Source organism: Camponotus floridanus, unplaced genomic scaffold (assembly GCF_003227725.1).
Source record: "Camponotus floridanus strain SB8 unplaced genomic scaffold, Cflo_v7.5 scaffold7, whole genome shotgun sequence".
In the NCBI taxonomy this organism is placed as follows: Eukaryota; Metazoa; Arthropoda; class Insecta; order Hymenoptera; family Formicidae; genus Camponotus; species Camponotus floridanus.
In genome coordinates, this window is record NW_020229838.1 from 3,899,558 (window position 1) to 3,923,575 (window position 24,018).

General features: G+C 32.9%; 1 protein-coding gene across 10 annotated transcripts in view; it reads left to right on the forward strand.

Moving 5' to 3' along the window:
- The window catches only part of LOC105251703 (pleckstrin homology domain-containing family G member 5), a 116,182-nt gene that overhangs the window by 37,523 nt on the left and 54,641 nt on the right, over window positions 1–24,018 (forward strand). For 3 of the 10 annotated variants that reach the window (XM_025413627.1, XM_025413626.1, XM_025413623.1), the window contains 5 exons: window positions 1,295–1,450; window positions 2,514–2,911; window positions 6,007–6,097; window positions 6,601–6,691; window positions 9,644–9,731. In XM_025413627.1, coding sequence (XP_025269412.1) covers window positions 1,318–1,450; window positions 2,514–2,911; window positions 6,007–6,097; window positions 6,601–6,691; window positions 9,644–9,731 — 801 coding nt within the window. In that variant the 5' untranslated portion in view covers window positions 1,295–1,317. Of the gene's footprint in view, window positions 1–545; window positions 622–774; window positions 1,451–2,513; window positions 2,912–6,006; window positions 6,098–6,600; window positions 6,692–9,643; window positions 9,732–24,018 lie in introns of those variants that run through there. The other 7 variants (XM_025413628.1, XM_025413624.1, XM_025413625.1 and 4 more) reach the window with 7 other exon arrangements.

The following is a 24,018-nucleotide window of genomic DNA, read 5'->3' on the forward strand; positions in this document are numbered from 1 at the left end:
GATTGTTTCAAACAACTTCTCTAATGCGACGAAACGAAACGATGTACATGTTATTTTGCATAATTTCCCAGCCAGGAATATTCCGTTAACAAGCTCGTAGATAAGAGCCGCATAAAAAATATAATAGTACATCATCGATCAAATGCAATGCAATTAAAATTCAAACTTTGCCTTATACTTTATCTTCGATGCAATTGATTGAGCGATAAAATTAGAGAAGTATGCGAATTATTCTATATCCTGATTAAAAAGTTATATAGATAATTATATCATTTTTTAACAAATAAATGTCAGTTGCTTTGACAATTAGAATATGACGTAAATTTTGAATATTGATATAAGAAATATTTTTTATATTTCTTTCTACATAAATATTTTCTGGTATATGTATTATAAAAAATAAATTTAAAATTAATTTAATTTTCCTTTCGTAAAAATTGTATAAATAATAGTATAAAATAATAGTCTTGATAATGTTTAAATTTCTTCTTTCGATTTAATAATGGAACAGACGTTAATTTTTCTTCAGTACGATAAGCGATGTCTTTCACTTGAGTAGTAAGTCTTGTTTCGGTAATTGATCGTTCGATTGGAATCAAGAGATAAATTATGAACATAATGGTGAGATAACATGAATAATATAGTAAAGAACGAATACGCGATCTTCTCTTGATAGATGAAGAATTTGCTCGCTTGATTTCTATACAATTGTAATTTTAATTTTGTAATTTTCAAAAAATTTCTTTCGAAACGCTTAAGATATTTAGGGCATTTTTAGAAAATAAACATTGAGAAGGTTTGAAAAACTTTCGTAAAATTGCGACACTTAAAAAATGAAAGTGCTTTCTATTAAAAAAAAAAAATTCGCACGTTCAATTCCGCAATATCGCTTCGTATCGGCTAAAAATACGGTAGGAGAACATTAAAAAAACAGTGGCAGATATGAGGTTGTAAATCGGATCAGCAGGCTTAAAGGCGGTTAAGAAAGTTTTTAACTTTTGATGGCGTGATGGATCGATTTTATCTCAACTTCCAGGCTTCGTTAAATACACGGAAAGTAAAAAGACACGAGTGGACGCAATATTACCGATATACGTTGCAACGATAACTTGCTGTTATCGAAGTGATACCATCTATCATAGAATTTGTTTTGCGCGCGTAAATTACGGTTAAAAAACACGTACTGTGCACGATTGTGAAAAACGAATATGGAAGGTCAATGGATTGATTAAAATTAAACGTGCCATAGAGTTTGCCATAATTGTTAAATGTGATTATCTGATTGTAAGTGCAGATTGATCGTAGTGCGAGACAAAAATGACGTTGAACAAGGAAACGAAGAGATCTACGAAAAAAGTGGCCAAATCGAAGCACAAAGCGAATTGCATCGACGAGAGTGCAAATGTGCTGCAGCAGGGAAATCTCGCGAAGGAATGCAAACAGGAAGCAGGTGCGCAGAGCGCTGAATTATTAATCGCTCTTTGCAAAATTCTTGATATACGAGAAGCATTAGCAGTCTGTAGAGATAATGCTGATTTCTGTCAAATGTCGAAACTGTCAAGAAAGTTAACTTGCGTTGCTAATATCCGAGTCAAATCGATATAACACATCATTAAGAGATTATTATTTGTTAAATAAAAAGTAAATGTCTTAGTTAAGTAACAGATTAATCGTTTTTCAATATTGTTTTTGAGGAAATAATCACAAATTTTGAAATCAACAATAATAGTAATTCATTCTTATAACTTTCTTAATTTGAATTAATATTAAAACAGATACAGAGAGAGAAGTTTATAAATTATTTGATTCAGAAATATAATAAATAGTTATAGTGAGCTACGAGTATCTTTAAAGCAGCTTAAAATAATTATAAATTATATCATAGATATTTAACACGTATAGAACAAAAACAAATTATTGTTTAATTCATTGCAATATATTCTCATGTGTACACTGAGGAAAAAATTATCTTGAAATAAAAAAATTTTAATTAACTCAAGAAAGCTATTTATTCGTTGGGTACTAATTACGTGTTTACTTGTATTCAAAACATCTGTTTGCTTAAGTATTTATTTACATATTTTTAAAAAAATATAATTTTTAATTAAATATTTTTATTTTAATTTTACAAAATATTTATTAAAATGCATTTTTTATTCCCAGAAATTTATAATTTTTTAATTTTAAAAAATAATATATTTAATTTAATAAATTATAGTATATCTTTTACAAAAATAGTATTTAAATATAAAAAATATATAAATGAAAATAATGTACTTGATATAACATGCATATTAAAATTAAATGCTTTTGCTTAAATAAAATAAACAATTCCTTGCATTTAAAGCAAAAGTTTCAAGAAAACAAATTTATTTGATTTAAAAAAATTTTTCCCTCAGTGTAATATACATTGTAATTGAAAAAAAAAAATAATTTCGAAGAAAGATACGCGCGTATATATGTGAAAAAGTTGAAGCCTTTTATTAATATTATCGCATCATCCGTCGAAACAGAGCGTCAAAAATCCTCTGGCGTTAAGAGGCCGGCGTCGAAGGAAAGCTCGTCGAAGGATGTTGACAACTCGAGCGGAAAGCTCGAGCTCCGCGCATCGTTCCGTCGGAAATTCGGCGCGTTGTTAAAAGGGAGCGCCGATTTACCGGCGGCGATAAATCGCGGTCTGCAGCCGATTAGGCGCAGCTTGAGCTTCAGCAAAGATCTTCATCGCAGCCACGAGTCCTCGAAGCCCTACAGGACTAGCAGCGTGCAGTGGTACAACAGTCTCAGCTCGCTGGCAGAGGACGAACGCGTCGATGTGGTCGACGATTATAAGAGCGCGGGCACCTTTGAAGAGGATGTCTTCGATGGCAGGGTGCAGGTTACCAGGACGCGCAGTCTCATGGAGAAGAATCCTGTAAGGATCTCTCGTTATTTTAGAAAAAGAAATCATAAACCAACCCTCGTGAAAAAAATGACAAAGCTCAGGCAAATTCATAGTTGAAAGTTGACTCTCCAAAGGCCTGTAATTTTTTGATCGTTTTAGAAGAGATATTTCAGGGAACGATGACTAATTGAGAATGATAGGAAAATAATAATTGAAAATTATTCGTAGGAACGAATCTTGAGAACGTTTTTCATTTGAAAAATTTCTTTTCCTTCCCAAGTAACATATATTATTAATTAAGTAATTTACGAACTTTGCGTAATTCTCAATGATAGGTAAAGATCTCGCTCTCTATCTTATTATGAAATGTTTTTCTCTTCAATATTGATTTATTTTTTCTTCTTTTTCCGTCAATTAATTATGACTGATAATTTGATCTAATTAAATACACGATATTGAAAGCGAGGTGACAATTTCCATTTTGCATATCATGTCGCATCGGAGCATAATTAATAGTTAAATGCGATTCTTATCGTCTTTTACGAACTTGCGAAAGACGTACTATCTGGATATTATTAAACTCGATTCAGAAAGATTAATGAGATCGTATTCGCGCCTTTATCAGTATCCCTTCGCAATCTTTATCAGTATCCCATTACTCGCACCGCGAGTTTTTTTCCTCCCCGGACCCGCCAGGAGCTTTATTCAATTTACAATTTTTTACTAGACCGCAGGTTCTCGTATCTTGGAGGATTGTGGCACGGGAAAACTCGACGAAATTTTCGCTTAATCATTGAATCAGATTTTCCACTTTTAGCGAGTCCCGGAGAAAGAGTAATTTTTTCTGCCGGTGTCGCCCTCAATTTTTTATTCACGAGCTCCCATCTCGTAGAAAAAAAAGGAAAACTTTTGCCAGAAACTTTCAGCGAGATTCTGTGCTGTACATGAGCGAACAAAATTATCGGTTTACATCGTGAGTAAAATGCCAATGGCAATTTAATGAAGAATTTTCGATATTCGCGTGCGAAAATTATTGATTAGTTTCGTCAAAATGTAATTATATAATGAAATTAGTGTGCATGGCCTCAAAATTAAAATTTAAATATGTAATTGTTAATCATCTTAATAATTTCTAATTTGGTTTGCCTCGCAATATCGGCAAATGTCCATACAAATTTAATTGAAAGATAATGATAAAATTGAAATTGTTGGATTTACATAAAAAAATATTTAGGAATTTAAAGAATTAAAGATTGATTCAATATTGTGAAATGTTTGCGATACGCTGATGCTTTTCGAATTCTAAATTTAATTTTATTCGAGATTGAGAATCATAGCGTAAACGAGGATTTCGCGGGAAAAGCGTATCCGAGATTTCTGAATTCTAACCGAAGCTATTGTTCTATAGGAATCCAACACCTGAATCGCGGCTTTATGTATCAGATCTGGATCTTGCACGCGAAACTGGTTAAATTAACCATTTAACCCATTTGCATACGTACTACATTTAACGTGATACAATCACACTTTGTGAACATAGTTCATCAACTAATTTCTGCCGTCTTATTGACAATTTGATTTGCGAATTATCTAGCTGCTGAGTGATCTCCGAAAATGTAGCAATTACTTGTTGACGAGATAAACTCACTGAATTTGCAGTCGACGAGAACATGTCTCAAAAATTTCATCAATACGCTGATGTAACAGTGCCATTTGTAAATTTGCAATTTATTCGACTTGCAAAACTTTTGATTTTCTGTATTGTAATTGCCTTAATTTATTTACCTGATCATTTCATGCGAATTTTGACTAATTTCTCGATGTAGCAAATATTTAATCAAATTATTCCTATTCATGAAATTATAGCCAAATGAATGAATAATCATTAGTAAACGATGAATAATTTGCCATTAGCGATATCTATAATAGGCATTTGCAAGTGAGATGAAAATTGAATGTCTCCGGAGGTCGGAAAATTTCAATTTCTCGCGACTCATCACGGAAAAGCAATAATCTCATGTACTTGACAAGGTAGTTGGAGACTTTTGCAGTCTCTCAAATGTCTGATGCTATTTACGTAGCTGGTTAATGAAAAATTTGCGAACGTAATGAGACTTCTGCCTTCCTTCCGCGTAAGTGCTTTTTGCTCTCGGAAAACTTGGCGGAAAACTCATCCTGTTTGCACGTAGAAAATTAATGGTGAGGATAGCTGTTGAATGGCGCCAAAGTTTTGTACATTTTCAGTTTTTCGCATCCTATCCTTCTAGATACTTCGGCTTTATGTTCTTGCTGTGTGCACATTTATTTTTTTTTTTTCATATGTGCGAAATGTTTTTTATTAATGTGAATTAGGCACACACTGTAAATTATAATGATGATTTTCCGTAATAGCTCTGGTTAAAACAAATTTTAAAATTTATACTTGCTACATAAGAAATATTCATACGGAAATATTCATATTTACTTGTAAAGTAGTATTTAATTAATATTTTTCTCCCTCTTTCTATTGTAACCGCAAAATAAAAATTCTTTAGAAAAAGAAGAAAAAAATTTATACAAATAATTCTTTTGTAAAAGACAGTTAATTATAGAAATTTGATAATATTTGATATCTTCGTAATTCTTACAGAGAAGAAAAGTAATGATAAATAAATAAAAAAATATTATATTTATTTTTTTATTTATCTTCAGTTTCTTTTTTCCGTTCGTAAACCAGTCATACTGAAGAAGAAGATTTGTGTCTGTACCAAAAGTTTAATATATAAAAACCCTATCGATTTCTCGGTAGAAATAGACTCTGAATAAAAAGCAAAAAGCTCTCGACTCGACGACCGTACTAGATCCTTCTTTCTAACAGGACGCAAGTCTCAATCCCGACAAAAGAACGAGAAGGAAAAGCTCCGAGTATCGTATGAATCCTTTATCGAAACCAGGAAGAACTCGCACACGATGACTTCTCGTATCTTATTTTTTCTGCGATTGTTTTTTCCCTTTCGATTGCTGATGGAAATAATTTATCAATAGCGTAAGAGACGAAAATTCTCGCGACTTTTTCCGAACGTATACGATATATAAGTTCTTAAGTGGGATTTATATATATGAAATATTTTTATTTCATTTTGCAGGCAACGAATTTTAGACGAAGAGTGAACACTCTCTCGCATCCAGCGGCACCTCCTTATGGACGACACAGCGATTATTATCACTCCAATATAGGTGAATATACAACTGTTTATTATTCATTAGATGACGATTACATAATTACTTAGAATACGGAATGATTAGTTTAGACGAAATTAAGCGGATAAAGAAAAATATTACAATTTGATATTTTGATTTTTCTTTGTATTATTTTTTTATTATCTTTTTTCAACACACATATGACATATAAATTATGCTTCTTTTAATTTTTCGTCATGGCATAGTTTTAATTCTTCACTTTTGTCATTTCTCTGAGTTTAGAATTAATTATTTTCGTAAAGTGATTTATTGTCACAAAGTTTGTTACTCGACAAAGCACGTGCAACAAAATTTCACTTAGCTTTTTTTTCATAAGAATATAGGAGTCAGGTCGGTCCTAACTTAATTTTTCCGTATCCCGGGATTATACCCTTCTCTTTTCTTGGACAAGATTAAGTTTTATTCTACGCAAAATTCATATAAGCGACACGCACTCGACAACATGCTCTTTTGAGAAAGATATTTTTATCGTTTTTCAGATCTAACTAATCTGCCATACGAAGCGAGTAGTCTTCCTGCTTTGAGTCGCTCTGTTATTGACATAGATGACAACGAAACGAAACTATCACTGTGAGTTTAAGTGATTAATTTTATTTATTTATTCGTAATATTTTAATTATTTTTATACTTAAATATTTTATTTTTGACGTCTCTAATAATTTAATTATTATATTAAATGCGTTTCTGTATTTGAATAATGTGTTAATTGAACATTTGAAACCTACAAAATTTATAAAGCCCGCTTATTAATGACAGCTATATTAATGAGAGATTTCGCATTTTATTCCATAATTTTCGAATTTATTACTTCTCGCTTGACTGTCTAAAATATAAATTTATTATTTTATCATTTACGAAAATCTTGAAGATCAATTGTCAACGTATTAATCATTTTATTAATCATTTGTTTTACTCTTAACATTTGTTCTTACTCTTTATAATTACTATATAATTACTTTGTGATGCGAATTTGGACAATTAGAAAAGTGAAAGAAATATAAAAACAAACAAATGATTGCTCATATCTATAGCCATTCTTAAAAATTCGTGACGGATTCTTTTGTAAACGGAAAACGATCGTAAAATGTCGTCCATTCGCTTCCGTACGGATATTCGTGCAGCAATACTCGGTTCATTGGTAGGATAATAAATTACAGTTGAAAAGAATGAGAGACAGGAAGACGGAAAGAGGTCAATAAACCGCTACCTGCGATAAATCACTGCAGTGGTCAAAGGATTGCGATGGACCTGATATATACGAATAGCGAGAGCGAGGAAAGGTCAAAAAATTTCCTTTGTTTTATTCTCGTCGAAAAATGCTCGAGATATTTGAATTTTATCGCGTATTTTACAGTTTATATTTTTTAGATTATTCTTTCAAATCATCGCCTCGTTTCTTGAGAATTTTTACGAATGTTATATAATCTCTCATTCGCGTGCGTATTTTCTCTTCAAGTTATCGGTTCTTTTCTTTTTTTTTCTTTTTTTTTTTAAAAAGCGGACAAAATGAATAGCTTCTCCGGAGAAGCAACTGCACGTGCAATGGTAACGAAAGTTTCGAGATTTTCGCGGTAAATCAAGCTCTCTCACTACAGCAATATATTGTGTATGTACTTTGCTTTCGTAAAATAAAAGCCTAAATCGCGCAAAACATCGTTGTATACACTTGCCATGAAAACGCATTACTCTTCTAGATTCTATCGACGTTGTAAGTCTCAAGTCTAAAAATGGAGCAGACAGTAATCTGAGGATAGAAAAAAATAAATCATAAATTTATATAGATAATACATGATGCGTTTATATTACATCATTATGATTAAATTTATTCAAATTTCTATAATAATAATTATAGTTGCTCTTTGTTCTTTATATTTAACTGTACCACTCTTGGAAATGTCAAATTTATTTGTGTAAAAAAAATAAATGTCACTATAGTAAAATAAATCTTCAAATATGAGTCATGAAGATTCACGAGATCGCATCAATGTTAATCTTCTTGTAATTATTGAATTTTTGCCGTATTTTTATTTCCCGATTTTGAGAACAAGCAAGGGAAGGCGAAACTATTTGGGGGGGGGTGGAGTCGAAGCTCATCGGTATTCTTCCCCAATTTTCCAGTCAATGCATCACTCGATTCTGAGTCATTATTCTTTGATATTCCACATCAGTGCTCCGCCGGTGCTATACTCGTATTTTGTACCTTTTTCTGACATTTATTGCCAATAAAATTTGGAAAAATACATCCTGCGACACAATAGCGATTTAGTAAATCAATACTCATCGATCATCTTGATTAATCGGCAGGCAAACTTTAGTTTCTTGTTATCACGAGATTAATTCCACAAATATTGCGAAAAATGGAATTGTATTATGACAATTGAAAGAGCTTGTATTAAGTAAAACTATTTTTTCTTTTCAGAAATTATTGATCTTCTAAAAATTATATTAATTATACAATATATTTTTATGCAAATTATTAAATTATCTCAATGTTTACGTAACAATTTTCTTATTTGGAAGGAAAAGGATAGAAAAGGAAAAAAATTATTGCATAATGAACATCGTATTTTGTTAAACATTGAGTATAAAAAAACGTGTTGGTAGAATTGCTTGCTTTTTTGCACCGGTATATTACGCATTGTTTAGTATACTGAAAACGTGAAACATCGGCTGACATTTCTATTCCATTCTTTGCAAATTTCCTTTTTCCTCTTAGATCCTCCTGGACTACGGGCTTAACGCCTTTCCGCAAATGAAAGTGGTGAAAGAAAGGGTAACTGTGAAAGTGAGAGATTCCGTTGCAAATGAAACATTTTGCGAATGAAACATTTCTTCGCACGCTCATCTTTTTAACTCAAGCTCTTTGTTATTGCTATTCCCTCTCCTTCTTCTAGACGTATAATACTCTTCTTTTGGGGAGAAAATTTGGTCGCATTAACTACGAACTGAAGAATGTCTACAAGGATCGAATTAAGTCGTATAGTCATATATTCTCAGTACTCGGGTATTGTTGATGAGGATATTGTGACAAATTCTCGGTTTTTCTGGCAAATATCAAAATCTGAAGAGTACCTAGATATTGCATGCTTCCACGTAATATTACAGCATTGAAAAATATCTGTACAATAATTTTGCAACAAAGTAATAAGCATGAAATGAAATAGAGTCTGACAAAAATCGCGACTTATTTTCCGACAACGACTATTTCAAGCCACACATTTTTATGAATTTAAATATAATTATTGTAATAATATATTTTCAGAATAGTTTCACGTTTTCTTGATTTTGTTGAAAATTTAGGCAAAAAGATGTCATTGTTTGAATTGTGAAAGGTATTAAGAAATTTTTATTTTTTTTAAAAGATTTTTAAAAGTAAAATATGAAAATTGAATGTAGCTTTTTAATTTAGAAAACATATCGATGAAGTTTGTCGTAAAAAAGTTCTTATTCTTTTTTTATTTGTCACCAGAATTTCATGCAAGTTTATCTAATTAACTCACTATATTTTTGATTTCATGAAAGAGAGCAACAGGTCAGGAACGAACCGGGAAACTTGAGATCCAGCGTTCGAAAGTTATCTCCGCTGGGAAATTTCATCAAGCAACATTTGGTGAGTCTTTTTTTTTCATTTTCTTCGTCAAATTAATTATTCTCGGTACAGATATATCATCTTTTTTATTTTGAGAAAATAATCCGTATAATAATCCCCATCATAATATAATTGAATCAATATTCTCGCTAGTACTGCTGAACTTAATAAAAATAATAATTCCTTAGCTCGCGCTATAGAAAGACCAACTTGCATACATTTATTTAATAGTTATCGTTAAATTCCGAAATAAATTCGACAAGACATAATTTCCAAGATACAAGTATCTAATTAATATACATATGCACTATGTATGCAAATATCGAGTAACCTAAACGATCATTCCTTTACAAAATGTAAATTAAAGTACACGTATGGTATTTACATATTTAGCGCACACACGTGCATAAATGTTCCAATAATATTAAAAAACTTTACTCGTGTATTTTCCATAGCGTACAATAGTGTATGTTATCGATTTGATATTTTCTCTTATATATTTTTATTAAAAAAAAAATTTCAAAACAACAAGTACAAGTACAAGTAGACAAATAAAGTACAAGTACAAAACAACAAGTACAAGTACAAGTAGACAAATAAAGTTGATTATTATTTAAAAACATTTCCTGCAAAGGTTTTATATTAAATTAATGTAACGCGTATTAGTTTATCGATGATTATTTTATGATTATTTTAATTTATTTATAAATCGCATTTATTTATAAATTTAATTATTTATAAATTTATTTATAAATTTAATTTATTTATAAATATTTATTTATAAATTATTATGCTCCCCCCTCGATTTTATAGATGTAATTATCAAGACCCACTGTTATTTAATACAAGAATACTGCATGTAGTCCCAATTGAAAATAATATTAATCTTAATTAAATCATCATCACGTTTGGTCCGAATATTGAAGCCAGCACAATTTACTGGAATAATTACAAAAGTCAATCTACGAACCGATAACTAAAGGTCAGCCAATTCGTAATTTTCATCTCACTCATATTTATATGAGATTCGATCTCGCTCGCGAATCGAGATATCTAGAAACACACGGTCAAATTGGTATCCGAGAGATAAAGCGAAGATTTCAGTCCTTTGGACTCGGAGCGATAGACGAGTGCCGGGAGATTTACTGTCAGCTGGCGAGAAGAAGCTGGTGGGACAGAGACGGGAAGCGCTGTAGCAAAGAGGAAATAAGAGCAAAAGTCGCATCGCAATTGTACAGTGGCGGATTTATCCAGCACAGTGATCCAAACAGTTATACAAATTTTTACAAATTTAATTTATAAAATTAAATTTGTATTATATTATTAGATTATATATATTTTAATTGTTAATTATAACTCGTTATATATTTACGCCGTTTCATCGGGAGCGTATACCATAAATCTGATAGCTGTCTTCGAGTAATACGTAGGTTTAAAGATTCTGTCGTTCAGTTTAGGGCTCTTGATGCCCTAAATCCGCCACTGTGTCTTCCTCGAAGATCCATCTGCCACCTTTCGTTTCTTCATGCCGGTTCATCCTTTTCCTTCCCTTCGCACTGCTCTCAGACTGTCCGTGGGGACAGATTCTTTGCGTTCCCATAATAGAAGTGTCATCCGAAAATGTTTTCTATCTGTTGCCGGAGCATTGCAATCGCGCACTCTTCTTTCCGTAATTTTTATTGGCGCAATATACATAAAACTTGGTTCTATTCATCATTAAAACTTTTCACGTTTCGTGTATTAACACATGGTCATTTCACTCAGATTATTAATACTTTGATGAAATTTGCTATTTTGAAAATAGCTCTTAAAATAAAATTTTTAAAAAGTACACTATGAGAAATGACATGTGTTTACAATGACACTTTCCCGTAAATATTTTTTACATCTAAATGAAATATATATCTTTGAAGAAATGGAGAAACGTTAAATTATTATTTTACGAATCGACAATTCGTAAATATATATTTTGCGATTAATTTTTGAAACAAGAAATCTCTTTAATCTTAAGTGAAATTCTTAAATAGAATTTTTCGCGACGACATTGGCTGAAACGAGAGAAAAGTATACGAGATGATTGATCGTGAGGGGAAAAATAGCACGTGAATGAAACGAAGAGAAGGTCACTCCGATTTTTGCGTCAATTTCTCGCGACGGATTATACACGACCGTAACTACTGCGTGTCGATAATGGCTATTACGCCGACCACAACTACTAGCTCGTCCGATCCAAATACGACCGTTACTACTGAACCGAAAGCGTCGACCAAACCCGCGCCCGCGATCGGTTTTCCCGAGCGGTAGATTAAACCAAATCACTGTGGGCGGCGCAGGAAGGAAAGGACGATTTATCGTCGATCGCGACTTTTATCGTATCTTCTAATCCTGTCTAATAGTAGCATAAATTCGAGCGGAAGACCGTCTTAGCGTCTCGCCCTCTGCTAATATTTTTTTTTCTGTCGCTCACGCGAACGATTTTCAATAACGATGTATCTCTCTTACCGTTCAATCACGATTATGGATTAAGGACACGGGAACTTTGATAGCGCGCGAACTTTATATCGTTGCATTATCGCGGAAGACGTTAAGGACGCGCTAGATTTCGAATGTGCTACGAACGCAACGAAAGGACGCAATTTGCATATATGTGTATCTCTTTTGGCAATCTTAACACACGCGCATAAACGTTTGTTGAATTGCGCTCGCATAACGCCAAGTCGTAACCGTTGTACTCGTGCCGTTATAGTAAATGATGTTGCCGGTTTCTTGACTTTCCTCAGGCTAAAGCAATTATTGTTTCCATTTTGAGCACTCGCTGTCTAGTTGAAAAGCGAAGGTAGCGACAGAAATAGCCCTTTAAAGAGAACACTTGCAATACGTGCTTTCTTGATAGAATCCATTTATACAAAAGACGAATAGCGAAATCAAATATGCTTATTTCATAGAAGTCTCTACTTGTCAAGGGAAGGTAGCATTATTCAGTAATGAGACATAATACGTCAAGGAATATGTTTATTCAACATTTGTATTTCTATATGAATAGAATGCTGCTTAGTTTCAACAAATATTTCTAGAATAATACTTATAATTGCTGAGAAATAATAGAATGATATTTGGGATAATTATAGTAAGAAATATCCATTTTGTAGAGCAAAAAATAATTTTATACGTCAAATTGTCGTAGTATACGTTACATTTTTTAGAGACAAAAATGTTTATAATTTATGCGTTTATTTTAGAAATCTATTTTGATATATTTTTAATTTATGACTTAATCACAAAGATATTTATTACTAACCAGTGGCTGAAGGAAATTAGTTGCTGTCACTTTGACGTTTACGTTTTACTGTCAGTTGTACACGTTGCATAAACGCTTGCAACATTATTTTCATAATTATCTCGACGAGTGACAGATGTCCGATTCACTGCGAGCTTTGTCTTCACGGGCAATCATCCGAAGACGTCGCGCTAAAATCAAATCGTAGGCGAGCTCATCGCGAGAATACCTGTGAGGTATGCAGTGCTGGATACTTTTCTCGATATGCATGAAACTTTAGAAGGACCCGCGATAGAGACAGAAAGACGAAAATAAATAGTTAAGAAATATATATTGAAAATTTTGAAAAATTATTTCCGTAAAAATATTTATCTTGAAATATTTCTCTTTTTTTCAGTGATGTATTTACGCGAGTTATTTATTATTTTTTAATTCATCTACAATTTGTTTAAATGCAAAATTAAGTTTATTTTATATTTTTTAAAATTTTTTAAAAATATTTTACGTTGATTATAATAATTGAAAACAATAGTAACGAAAAGATATCTGTTACTTTTTCGATTTTTCGATTTTCCCCATTTCGGATTTTGTATTTTACTAAATTTGCCGTTAAAGGTATAATCTAGAAAAAGCCGGAGGCGAATGGAAGCGCGATAAATATAAATCACTTTTTTGCTTTATTTCATACAATTTGCACTTTTTGCTCCGCAAAATAATTGCATTTTGAATATTGTTGTTTACTAGAGAAGAACAAAGTTTGATTACTATGTATTGCTTCTACATATTAATAGTATTTACAAAGATTTGTAGCTTACAGCATATTTGAAAAATCTTTATAATATAAAATATTCAAAAACACTTTCAATTCATTTCGATTAAAGATTACAAGATCTAAAATAGTGTTGCGCTTTGAAACGAATTTAAATTACTGATGTGTGAGAGAAACGGCATAAAGTTTATGATTATCGGCACGACTTGCGAATTTACTTTGTACAACTCTACCCTTTCATCCGCTTACAAAGAAATGTTACATCTGAACGTTACATTCGAGTTTTGCTCTTTGGACTTCAGAAGACTTTGCAAGACAAAAGCATGAAGTTATTATTTATAACATCGTAGCTTATTGCCTCGTTTTAATTATTTTAATTAAATTTAATTATTCTAATTATAAACTTATTATATATGTGTACATGAAAGACACGTTGTATTTCGTTAACGAAAACCCTTAACAATAGAAAATTTAACGAAATATAATATTATTCACATATGACAGCGATCAAAGAAGAATAAAAATTAATATAATATAGAGAATCTATGAGAGTACAATTTTTTTATCATTTTAGTCTTTTTTGTTTTAATATAAAAAATATGCCAGAAATACGAAAAATACATGCAAAATCAATGGATGAGAAGGTTATTTAAGTCAGGATTTCGTTTTAAATGCTAATCTAATTATAAAATTAAATCAACTCTTGAATGCACAATTCCGCAATTAAATAGTTTAATCGAAATAATTATAGTAGACGATCAAAGCTCTCTTTTGCAAAACTCTCCGTACTTTTATTTATTAGAGAAGAAACCACTTTTTTATGCAAAATTCAACTCGCGCAATTACATGCATTTCTTGCTGGTCGCTCGAATCAAGTTGCCATTCAAGAAAGGTTGAACATAATCTCGTTTCGCGTTTCGCGTTTTGCGTTTCACCACCAACATATATCTGACAATGCTCGCAATAAAGATACAATAAATTCTTGCGGTAGAACAGATGAATTAAACATGATTTATCGAGATGCGAAAAAATAAAAATTTCAAGGTGTATTATGCCATATTTGTCTATGTTTTTAATATAGAATATCGATGCGTCATATTGTTTTTTCTCCGTATTCTCTCTCTCTCTCTCTCTCTCTCTCTCTCTCTATATATATATATATATATATATATATATACATATATGCGGACCATGTGTGGAAGAAAAGATAATATCAAAATATATAGAATATTTAAGCGTGTCTTAAATTTGTATTCACATGGTACGTGTAAATAAAGTGAACCGAAACCCAAAAGCTTGCAGTTTGCTCGTCGAAGCGAGAAGCGTGCAAAACGATAAAATTAAATCAAATACGATAGCGAATGCCTCGATCAGATCATGTGTGTGTGTGTGTGTGCACATATATACATGTGATCTGATCGAGGCATTAGATATGTATTTGGTTTAATTTTATCGTTTTGCACGCTTCGATGAATAAACTGCAAGCATGCTTTTGGTTTTTAGTTCACTTTATTTATAGATATGAATATTTTTATTTACACATATGAAAATTTAAGACACGCTTAAATATTTTATGTACCTTGATTTTATCTCATCTTCCGCATATCGTACGCATATACGTGAACTTCGCACTTTTATATTTTACATATTGCGGGAAACATGAATTGTTAAATAAATCTACATAAGATTACTTAATATTATCAATTATGTATTTTAATATTATTTAATATTATTATCAACTATTGCATATGCACATATGAGAAGAAATCAATTTATATCTTCATCAATTTATTCATAGAGTTTTAATTAAATTTGATAGCTTTGTGTTCAGAATGAAATATTGTAAAATTTATATCGCAATAAATTAAAGGAAATCAACCATTAAAATCTACGTATTGTAACATTGAAAAATATCACGGTATCACATTCAACAACGAGATAATTATTCCGATTGAGCTTACTTCTTCGATCTATTTCGCAAAAACTGTCGTTAAAATCCTATCGCTGCTGTATTATCGTACTTGTCAAGCACAGACAAAGGATTACAATGTCCTCCAACGCATATACGTTTGAAGCGTTGCCAGCATGGTAACGAGAATGGATTATACGGATCGGATAAGAGCAATACTGGTCGATGTTAACCAAAGCCACTGACAGTGCTTTGATGTAAAATTGAGATAGTGAGAGAAACACCAAATTGTATGATGGGGGTGTAATATTACATTTCTACGAAACGTCGTTTCCCTCCATTCCTCTACAAACGATTTTATTTCGTGTAATGCAAAAAGTAATGCAATCGCCTAAAGGGAATGATTTATGATATTTTTCGCATGAAAGACGAGTATTAATTTCTTTAAGCCACATTACACAGACATACACACACAAAGAGACAGACACACAGACAGAACACATACCCTGGTATTCTCTCAAACGACATGCGAATCAAATGTACTACATGCTATTTCGATACCATCGTGTGATTTGATTGCTCATATACATTGCAGCAATGAAATGTTCTCGCTCCGAGAAATTCCGCTACATGCGATAAATATTTTTTCATATGATAAATACGCAAGCTGGGTTACAATAAAAAATGATACGAAACTGAAAAGTACTTTATTTCAAAATATCGTAAAAATATTATTGAAACTATAAACTGCAACAAAAATGAGATATTTTAGTGCGAAATAAATTTTTCAATGTAATTTAGTATAAAAAAAATTTAAGATGAAAATTTTAATAAGCCTCGTGATTATATACGAATTTAATTGACAGACCAAGCATGTACATTGTTTTATGAAATGTAATCGAACAACGATACAAAAATTACTGAAGGGAGACGCTGTGAAAGAAGAAGATATCAATGCGCGGAATATCGAAACATCATCCGCTCACTAAATCAAGACAAAAAAATTTCAATTTCGATTTGCACTCTCTAGATTAGAATTTCCCAAAGTGGGCGCTGGAGGGATCTGGGGGGAGCGTTGCTGGCCTCAGGGGCAGTAGGGGGGCGTTGAAACATTTTTTAAGCAAACTTATCCACTTGACTATACAGACATACAGTCATGTATCAAATTTGATTAATATATTACGGATTTATAACATTAACATTTCATTTATTACTAATAATAGTGAGCAATCTTATGTTTATGTGCAATTTCTTTGTTATTTAATTTTAATAAATAGCTTTAAAATTCCAAGTCATTTTATTTCCAAACTAGCTTTTTTCAGAAATTCAAAAAAATTACAGACGCAGTTACGCTTACAATTTCATTATTAGTTGAGATAGAGATAGAGATTTCCCGAGGAGGGGGGGGGAGGGGAACGCTGAAAAAGATTATCTTCGAAAAGGGGGCGATGAGGTAAAAAAGTTTGGGAAACTCTGCTCTAGATCCTAGAAGCGAGGAGTAGAACGGACGGCGCGGTGCGACACGTTGTCCTTGGCGGGCAGCTTACACTGAAACGAGGAAGGGGTAGTTTTCCAGCGGCGCTCGCGCATCCCCTCGTCGCGGAGCCGACCGGCCGGCGGGGTAGGTGGTTGCGTTCGAAATATCGGCCGAGGAGAGCCGCGCTCTCTCCTCGGATTCTCCCTTCAGTGCGACGCGCGACCTAACGCCGGCAGGACCGACGCCGCCCTCGCCCCCGTGTGAAGCTAAACGAGACCCGCAGAGCAATCACTGAGACCGGAATCGAAGGATCGGAGATCGTCGCGGGACACTAACTGGATGGTCGTCGAGCGAGTCGACGCAGGATCGAGAAAAAGATCAAGCTCGAGCGAACGGCATTTTTTTTGAAAGGGCCGATCTAGTAAGAAAGGAGATAGAGAAAGAGAGAAAAGGATCGACGGGAAGAAAAGTGGTTTCGATAAAAGGAGGAAATTGATGCAGATTTCCGTAGCTGAGAATATGTATATAGTCGGGCAGTCCATTCGGTCTCTCTCGATTTATAAAATATGACAGAATAATCTTATTACTATAGGGTGCACTGAATATACGATTGTGAGAATTGAATCGATCGCGTTTAAGAAAGCTTGAGAGAAAATAATAATTAGAGTAAATTATACGCGAGAGTATATTTTTACGAAGTATGAAAATGGGCAAAGCGATTGTAAGAATAAGAATAGTTTGAAAGAGAAAATGTAAATGTATTCTTAGAAAAACGAGTTTAAAAAAAAAAGTCTAATAGCGAAAGAAACTACTGGACAAAACGAACGTTCCACTGCCAGAATGACATCATCGACGAAAATCAAAGGTAATATTTCGTCCATGTTTGTGCGAGCGCGCCTGATTCATATAATAACGAAAATCGAGTCTATTATTCTTAAGAGAGAGAATATTGATTAACATGAATGATTAATGATTATTGGACAATAACCGAATAACGCGATTAAAAAAGTTAGATTATTTCTATCATATATATCGAGATATAGGTGTGATAGAAGTTTTTAATTGATAAAACAAATTTTAGAGAGAGAAGAGTAGATGGAGAGAAAAAAATTTAAATACATATATATCCAATTTTAATTGTACAAGAAAATATACATTTTTATAATTTTAACAGAAATTCTCTAGTAATTTTATTTATTAAAAAAAATAAAAAATATGGGCATATATATTTAAATACTCATATAAATATTTACTTACATTTGCTTTTATTGCTCCGGTGTTTTTATACATTTTTTCAGTCAGTATGTTTAATAAATAATTTGCGTTTTATGATAAATATTTATGCCATTCTCTTTTATAGCAAATATTTATTATGAATATTCTGTAATCGCTAAATAACAAGTTGTCAACATATTTATACATGTAGTTTTTTGTTGATATAGAATCAATGAAAACTAAAAGCTATATATATTAAAAGTAAAGCTATATACATGTTAAATATTGAATATTACTGTTTCATTATTTATATTAATTTGGTGAAAACAAGGATTTATAAACATTTTATTAGCAAAAATACCGATTATTTAACAAAACTTTGCGATAATTTGCAATAATGTCAATGTTATTGTGAATACTTATTATGTACTGATAATTTATTCAAAGCATTGTCGAAAAATCTGTACAAAGAAGAGATTATATAGCGATGAGATACTATATTTTCTAAACGCGCGAATATAATTACCAAATTTACTCTGAATAGGAAAGCGAAAGGTTAATCCATGCCTTTCATACGAGCAGAAAAATGGAGCAAAAATATTGGAAGATACATATTATTTTTCGTCGCGCTTAATAATTTGCCGCGCACGATATATATAATCTTTTTTTATCCCATAATAGCCGTAGAGGAAATATTTCCAGAACGTTTAGCGGCATCCGCATGCACGATTGCAAATGCTTTGTTTCCTATTTGAACGCCAAAAAGTTTAAATCGATATAGCTTACAGCATCAACAATAACTGAATCGTTTGAGCGGATTGCAAGCAGACATTTTGCGGATGTTGCAAATTTTTAAGTGGAAAGCGAGAGGAAACTAGGATTCGAGAGAAACATAACATCCATATAAATTGAATTCGCGGAGCTACGTGTCAATTTTTCATCTTTATGATATTCCCTTTACATTGTTTATATATTTAATAAAATGACGGATTGTAACACGCGATAATCAATCGCTGGATTTCGCTTTGTCGATGCCATTTTTCACTGCTCTTAATTATCACGTTAACGTTTCGATGTAATATATTCGAACAATTGAATCTCGAATTCTATCGTACTAAATATAAATTACATATCCTCTATTGTACATCAAACTTTCTCTTTTTCAAACGATTATATTTTTCGGAAAAACATCGCGTGGAGATATATACAATTCGAGTAATTGCAATAATTTTCGAAACGTCACGTGGACATTATTATAATATCGGATTATCTTTTCACAAACGAGGAGTGAGGCAATTTTCCCCGACAAAATTGATTTACCTTTCTGAAAATATTACTCTTGGAAATACAATATACATATATATTGATATAAATATATATATGTACATATATATTGATATAAAAAGATACGATGTGTACAGCATGGTACCTATATAACGCTCGCGATAGATAGACATGTCGACATGTGGGGAAAGATTGCGTAGGGCAAGACTGCTGCATAAATTAACAGTTTCTAGTAGTAGAGAAACGCGCCGTTGTTCCGATCGAACTCGCTATCGATCCGTCGTGTGCTTCGCCGAAGTCGTTAAACATGCCGACTGCATTCGATCTCGAATCCGCTTGGTACCGCTTGGCAAACTGGCGCATGCTGTCCCCGTCCGCGGCTCGGCTATCAATTTCGCGGCGATTTGCGCGACGCGTGGAGCCGTACTTTGCGACGGCGACGCTTGACGAGCCGGCACAGCTGACGACACAATCGATAATTACGAGATACGATCTCCGGACGATGTATTTTCCCTCTCGCGGAAAACGAGTAACCACCTCCGACAACTCGTAGTTTCCATCTCGCTGGAAGCTATCGGCATTTTCGACGATTCTTTCTGCTTGGAGAAACCTTCCGGAGATAGTACGTCTATTGTATATATGAATATAGATGCGGGAAAAACGCTGGAAAAGAATTGTTGCGGTTATCGTCGCTAAGAAGTACACCGAGTTCAATATTATCGCAACGAGGTTGCACGTGAATCGTCTATTATCGAACTATTTCTAACGACGTATCGAAATAATACCGAGACTTTTGTAATTTACCAAATTGTTGTATTTTAAGCTGTGTAACTGTTTCGTTATTTCGACTGTATTTCCGACTCGTGGAAAAGTATCATTTATTTTTACACTCTCGAGTATCGAGGGAGATTTTTTTTTCCTCCTTACGATATTTTAATAATTTTTCTTTCTGCAATTATTGAACTCTTGTGATGTAACTCGCATATCGCATTAATATTATATCTGTAAATAATTATTACACAAAACTTGCAACTACGGTAAACACTCGAGTTAAAAAATTGTTTTTTCGGGCGGAAATATATTCGAATGAGGAGAACAAGGGCAAGATAAAAATATCATACAAATGTTAAATGCGTAGGTTCCATATAATATATATGCATATATAGGTGAAAATTTTCGGAGCGATGCATCTGTTGATGCACCGAATGCGATATATTCGCGTATATATTCGCGTAGAGACGGCGTGTTGCATTTCTTGCTTGGCCGATATATATTGAATGTTTTGCTTTATTGAAAACTGATTTATGCCGCCCTGAGTTCCGGCACTCAATTCTCCCGTATTGTCCCTCTATTACCCGCCGGCGTCGCATTCAATGTGGTCATTGCGTAGACCGCAATTTCGATTCTCTCCGTCGCTCCACGACTCGTGTTGCACTTGTCGTGTGTCACGACGTGTGTATGGAGTCGCGATTTTGATGCATTGCTATTTTCGGAAGAAACGTTCGCGTTGCTACATTCATGAAATCACATTCACCGCGAACGCGATGCCTTTTACAGCGAAACCGTGTATTAGCGCGCGTAAAATTGCTCTCATTTTTACTTTAATTAGCGTTCCATTTTTGTCACATTTTTATTCGTTAATTTTACGTTATTCTATTTTAATTCTAATATTATTGACAATCTAATATCAACAATAATATTTTTGATATCCTTCCTTCAACAATTCTCTATTGATTGACCTGAGTTGATTCGTGAGACACATGATTTGACAACCAGATGGTATGCATGATATTTGACGGTGACATTTGAATAACAAAGCTCGTTTAAAATTATGATCCTTAATGGATATTTTCGTTTTTCTCGCTCGCTTTGCCCCAAGGTTCAATAGCGTGCAATTTCGTATTTCCTCGCGAATATTTGCATCAAGGCTAACAAATATCATCGCATTACGTCCGGTCCCGCGCACATATGGCGAACACGATTTCATATATAAGGGGTATTATTCGCACGTTAACGGAGCTCGAGGTCTCTTATACGAAGCGACGCCACCATATGTCTGTACAATTCCCGCGCGTAATGAGTCACTCAACGCGTCAAGGTGTGTCAGTGTGCAATGGTATTATGCAATCTTACATTTAGTTGTATATCGATTCGAAATGATGTACAAAAAATATTTCTACTGTAAAATATTTCTATTGTAGAAAGTATTTATTTTAATATATATTTGAATATCTCGAAAACGTACATTATTATTTTGAGGAAAGTATCTCAGATATTACGACTTTATGAAACTGTTATACTTTTCCAATTTTAAAACGTGTATATTTTGAAAAAAAAAATATTTAATTTGAAAGCTTACGTATTATACGAGTAAAATTTTATTTTTAAATTACAATATATTATTGTAGAAACAAAATTAATAAATTTCTTTACAGCAACATTAAATATTACGCTCCGCTAGAAGGTATATTATCTCACGTGTCAGTATCTTTATAAAATTGCTACAAGTTTTCAAATTTAGTTATATTTACAGCGCGAATTGATAGACGCAAGCTTGGTTTATCAAGTTTCGAAGAAGGTGTGCGAAAAATATATAAGACTTTGTAGATTCTCATACGAGAAGTCTTGAACTTTACGCTAGATTAATCACCAATCGAAGCAAAATGAGAAAACAACCGGTCGTTTCTACGAAACAAAATTGATTGCGTAAAAGTCTCGCGCACGAATTTTCTAAGGAAACAAGTTGGCTGAAAGTTTCTCATTGTCCGCGCTTAAGTTGCATATTCATTTTACATAAACTTCCGTCTACTTAGCCACATAAATTGTTTCAAGATTTTAATCTACGATGGCATTGCGAAAAAAAATGACAGCAAGGTCAGGCAATCAAAATAGTAGTACAACAGATAAATATTGTACATGGTTTTTCATTATTGACGTCACATACACACCCGACGTTATCGTTTGACTTTTTAATCACACAAACAAGGTCAGAATAATGGATCGTTTTTTAACACTCGTTGTATAGAATAATTTTCACATACACCCACATACTGATGAACTTTACTATACAAATTAAAAACTGAATTCTAATCAATAATTCTTAACAAATATTAATAATTTAGACAATTTATTTATTTATTCGCATCATAAAAAGTCCTTTTACATTATCGATATTTCGATATTGAAAGTGCAGAAACATGTTGTTTAATCCCATAAAAATCGAGATTATATAGCGACAGAATAATTTCAAAGTTACTTTGCACCACGATTGAAACTGACATTTCCCAGTTACCTGGATTCGTCATAACGTTAATAAAATACTTAAAATCGATGCGGCAGTATTTCATGGAGTCGATTGAAAACTTCAAAGAACAAAAAGTTGCGGAAGATTTTAGAATATAAAATGAAATTTTGCCAACTATAAAGAGTCAATCGCAAAAATCAGTATCTACTCTCGAGAGAAACTTTCTATGCAAGCTGGAAATAGATTCGAATGGCAATGATCGATGAGATTAACTCCCTCCGAGTGGAAAGAGAAAAAGCGAATGATTTTCGAGAAAATCGGTGAAGGCACGTACGACCGAATCAAAAAGAGCGAAATTCAAAATAAATATAAAATGTACTATCGTAAATTTTTGTTGGTTTTACTTTGTATTCCTTTTTCTTGTTTAACTTCTTAAACAATATTGCGCAATACGTCTTGTTTATTGACACGAGAAATAAGGTTCGAGGTCTCGCGCCAGGATGTTCATTATTAGTGATAATCTTGTTTGAATTCGACAGATGAATTATTACATTATTGGTTCCTACATAAATAGTTCTGCCTATCGGATTATATCGAACGTTAAGGTCCATAGAGAGTAGATTAGGGACTGGACGAAACTAATTAGGGCAAGTCCAATGAAGATATCACCGGTGACATGATCGATACATTCATTCTTCATTGTCGTGTCAGAGATTCTGCCTCATTCGGAATGAATGAATCGTCCCACGGATTCCCTTTACGTTAGGAATGTCGATATAGAAAAAATAGAATTTGGGAGAGAATACATCAGCGAAAATCATTTTTTTTTTGCGCCACGAATCGCGTAATCGATCAACGTCCCAGCATCGTTCTTTATTGACCGTCGAAGTACATCGACGAATCTAGCTCGAGCGATTCATTTTCATTGAAAGAAACTCACACACACCTTTTTTTCGCAAACGAGACATCTCAACGGAGATAATCTCTTTCTGAATCGCGCAAAATGCAATTGCTCAATCAATTTGTTTCAAATCAAGTTCTTTGTACATCTTATAGAATTTCGATAGCGCTTCGTATTGATAGTGATTGTGTATACGAAACGTGAAATAAATAGAGAGATATTTTGAGAAATA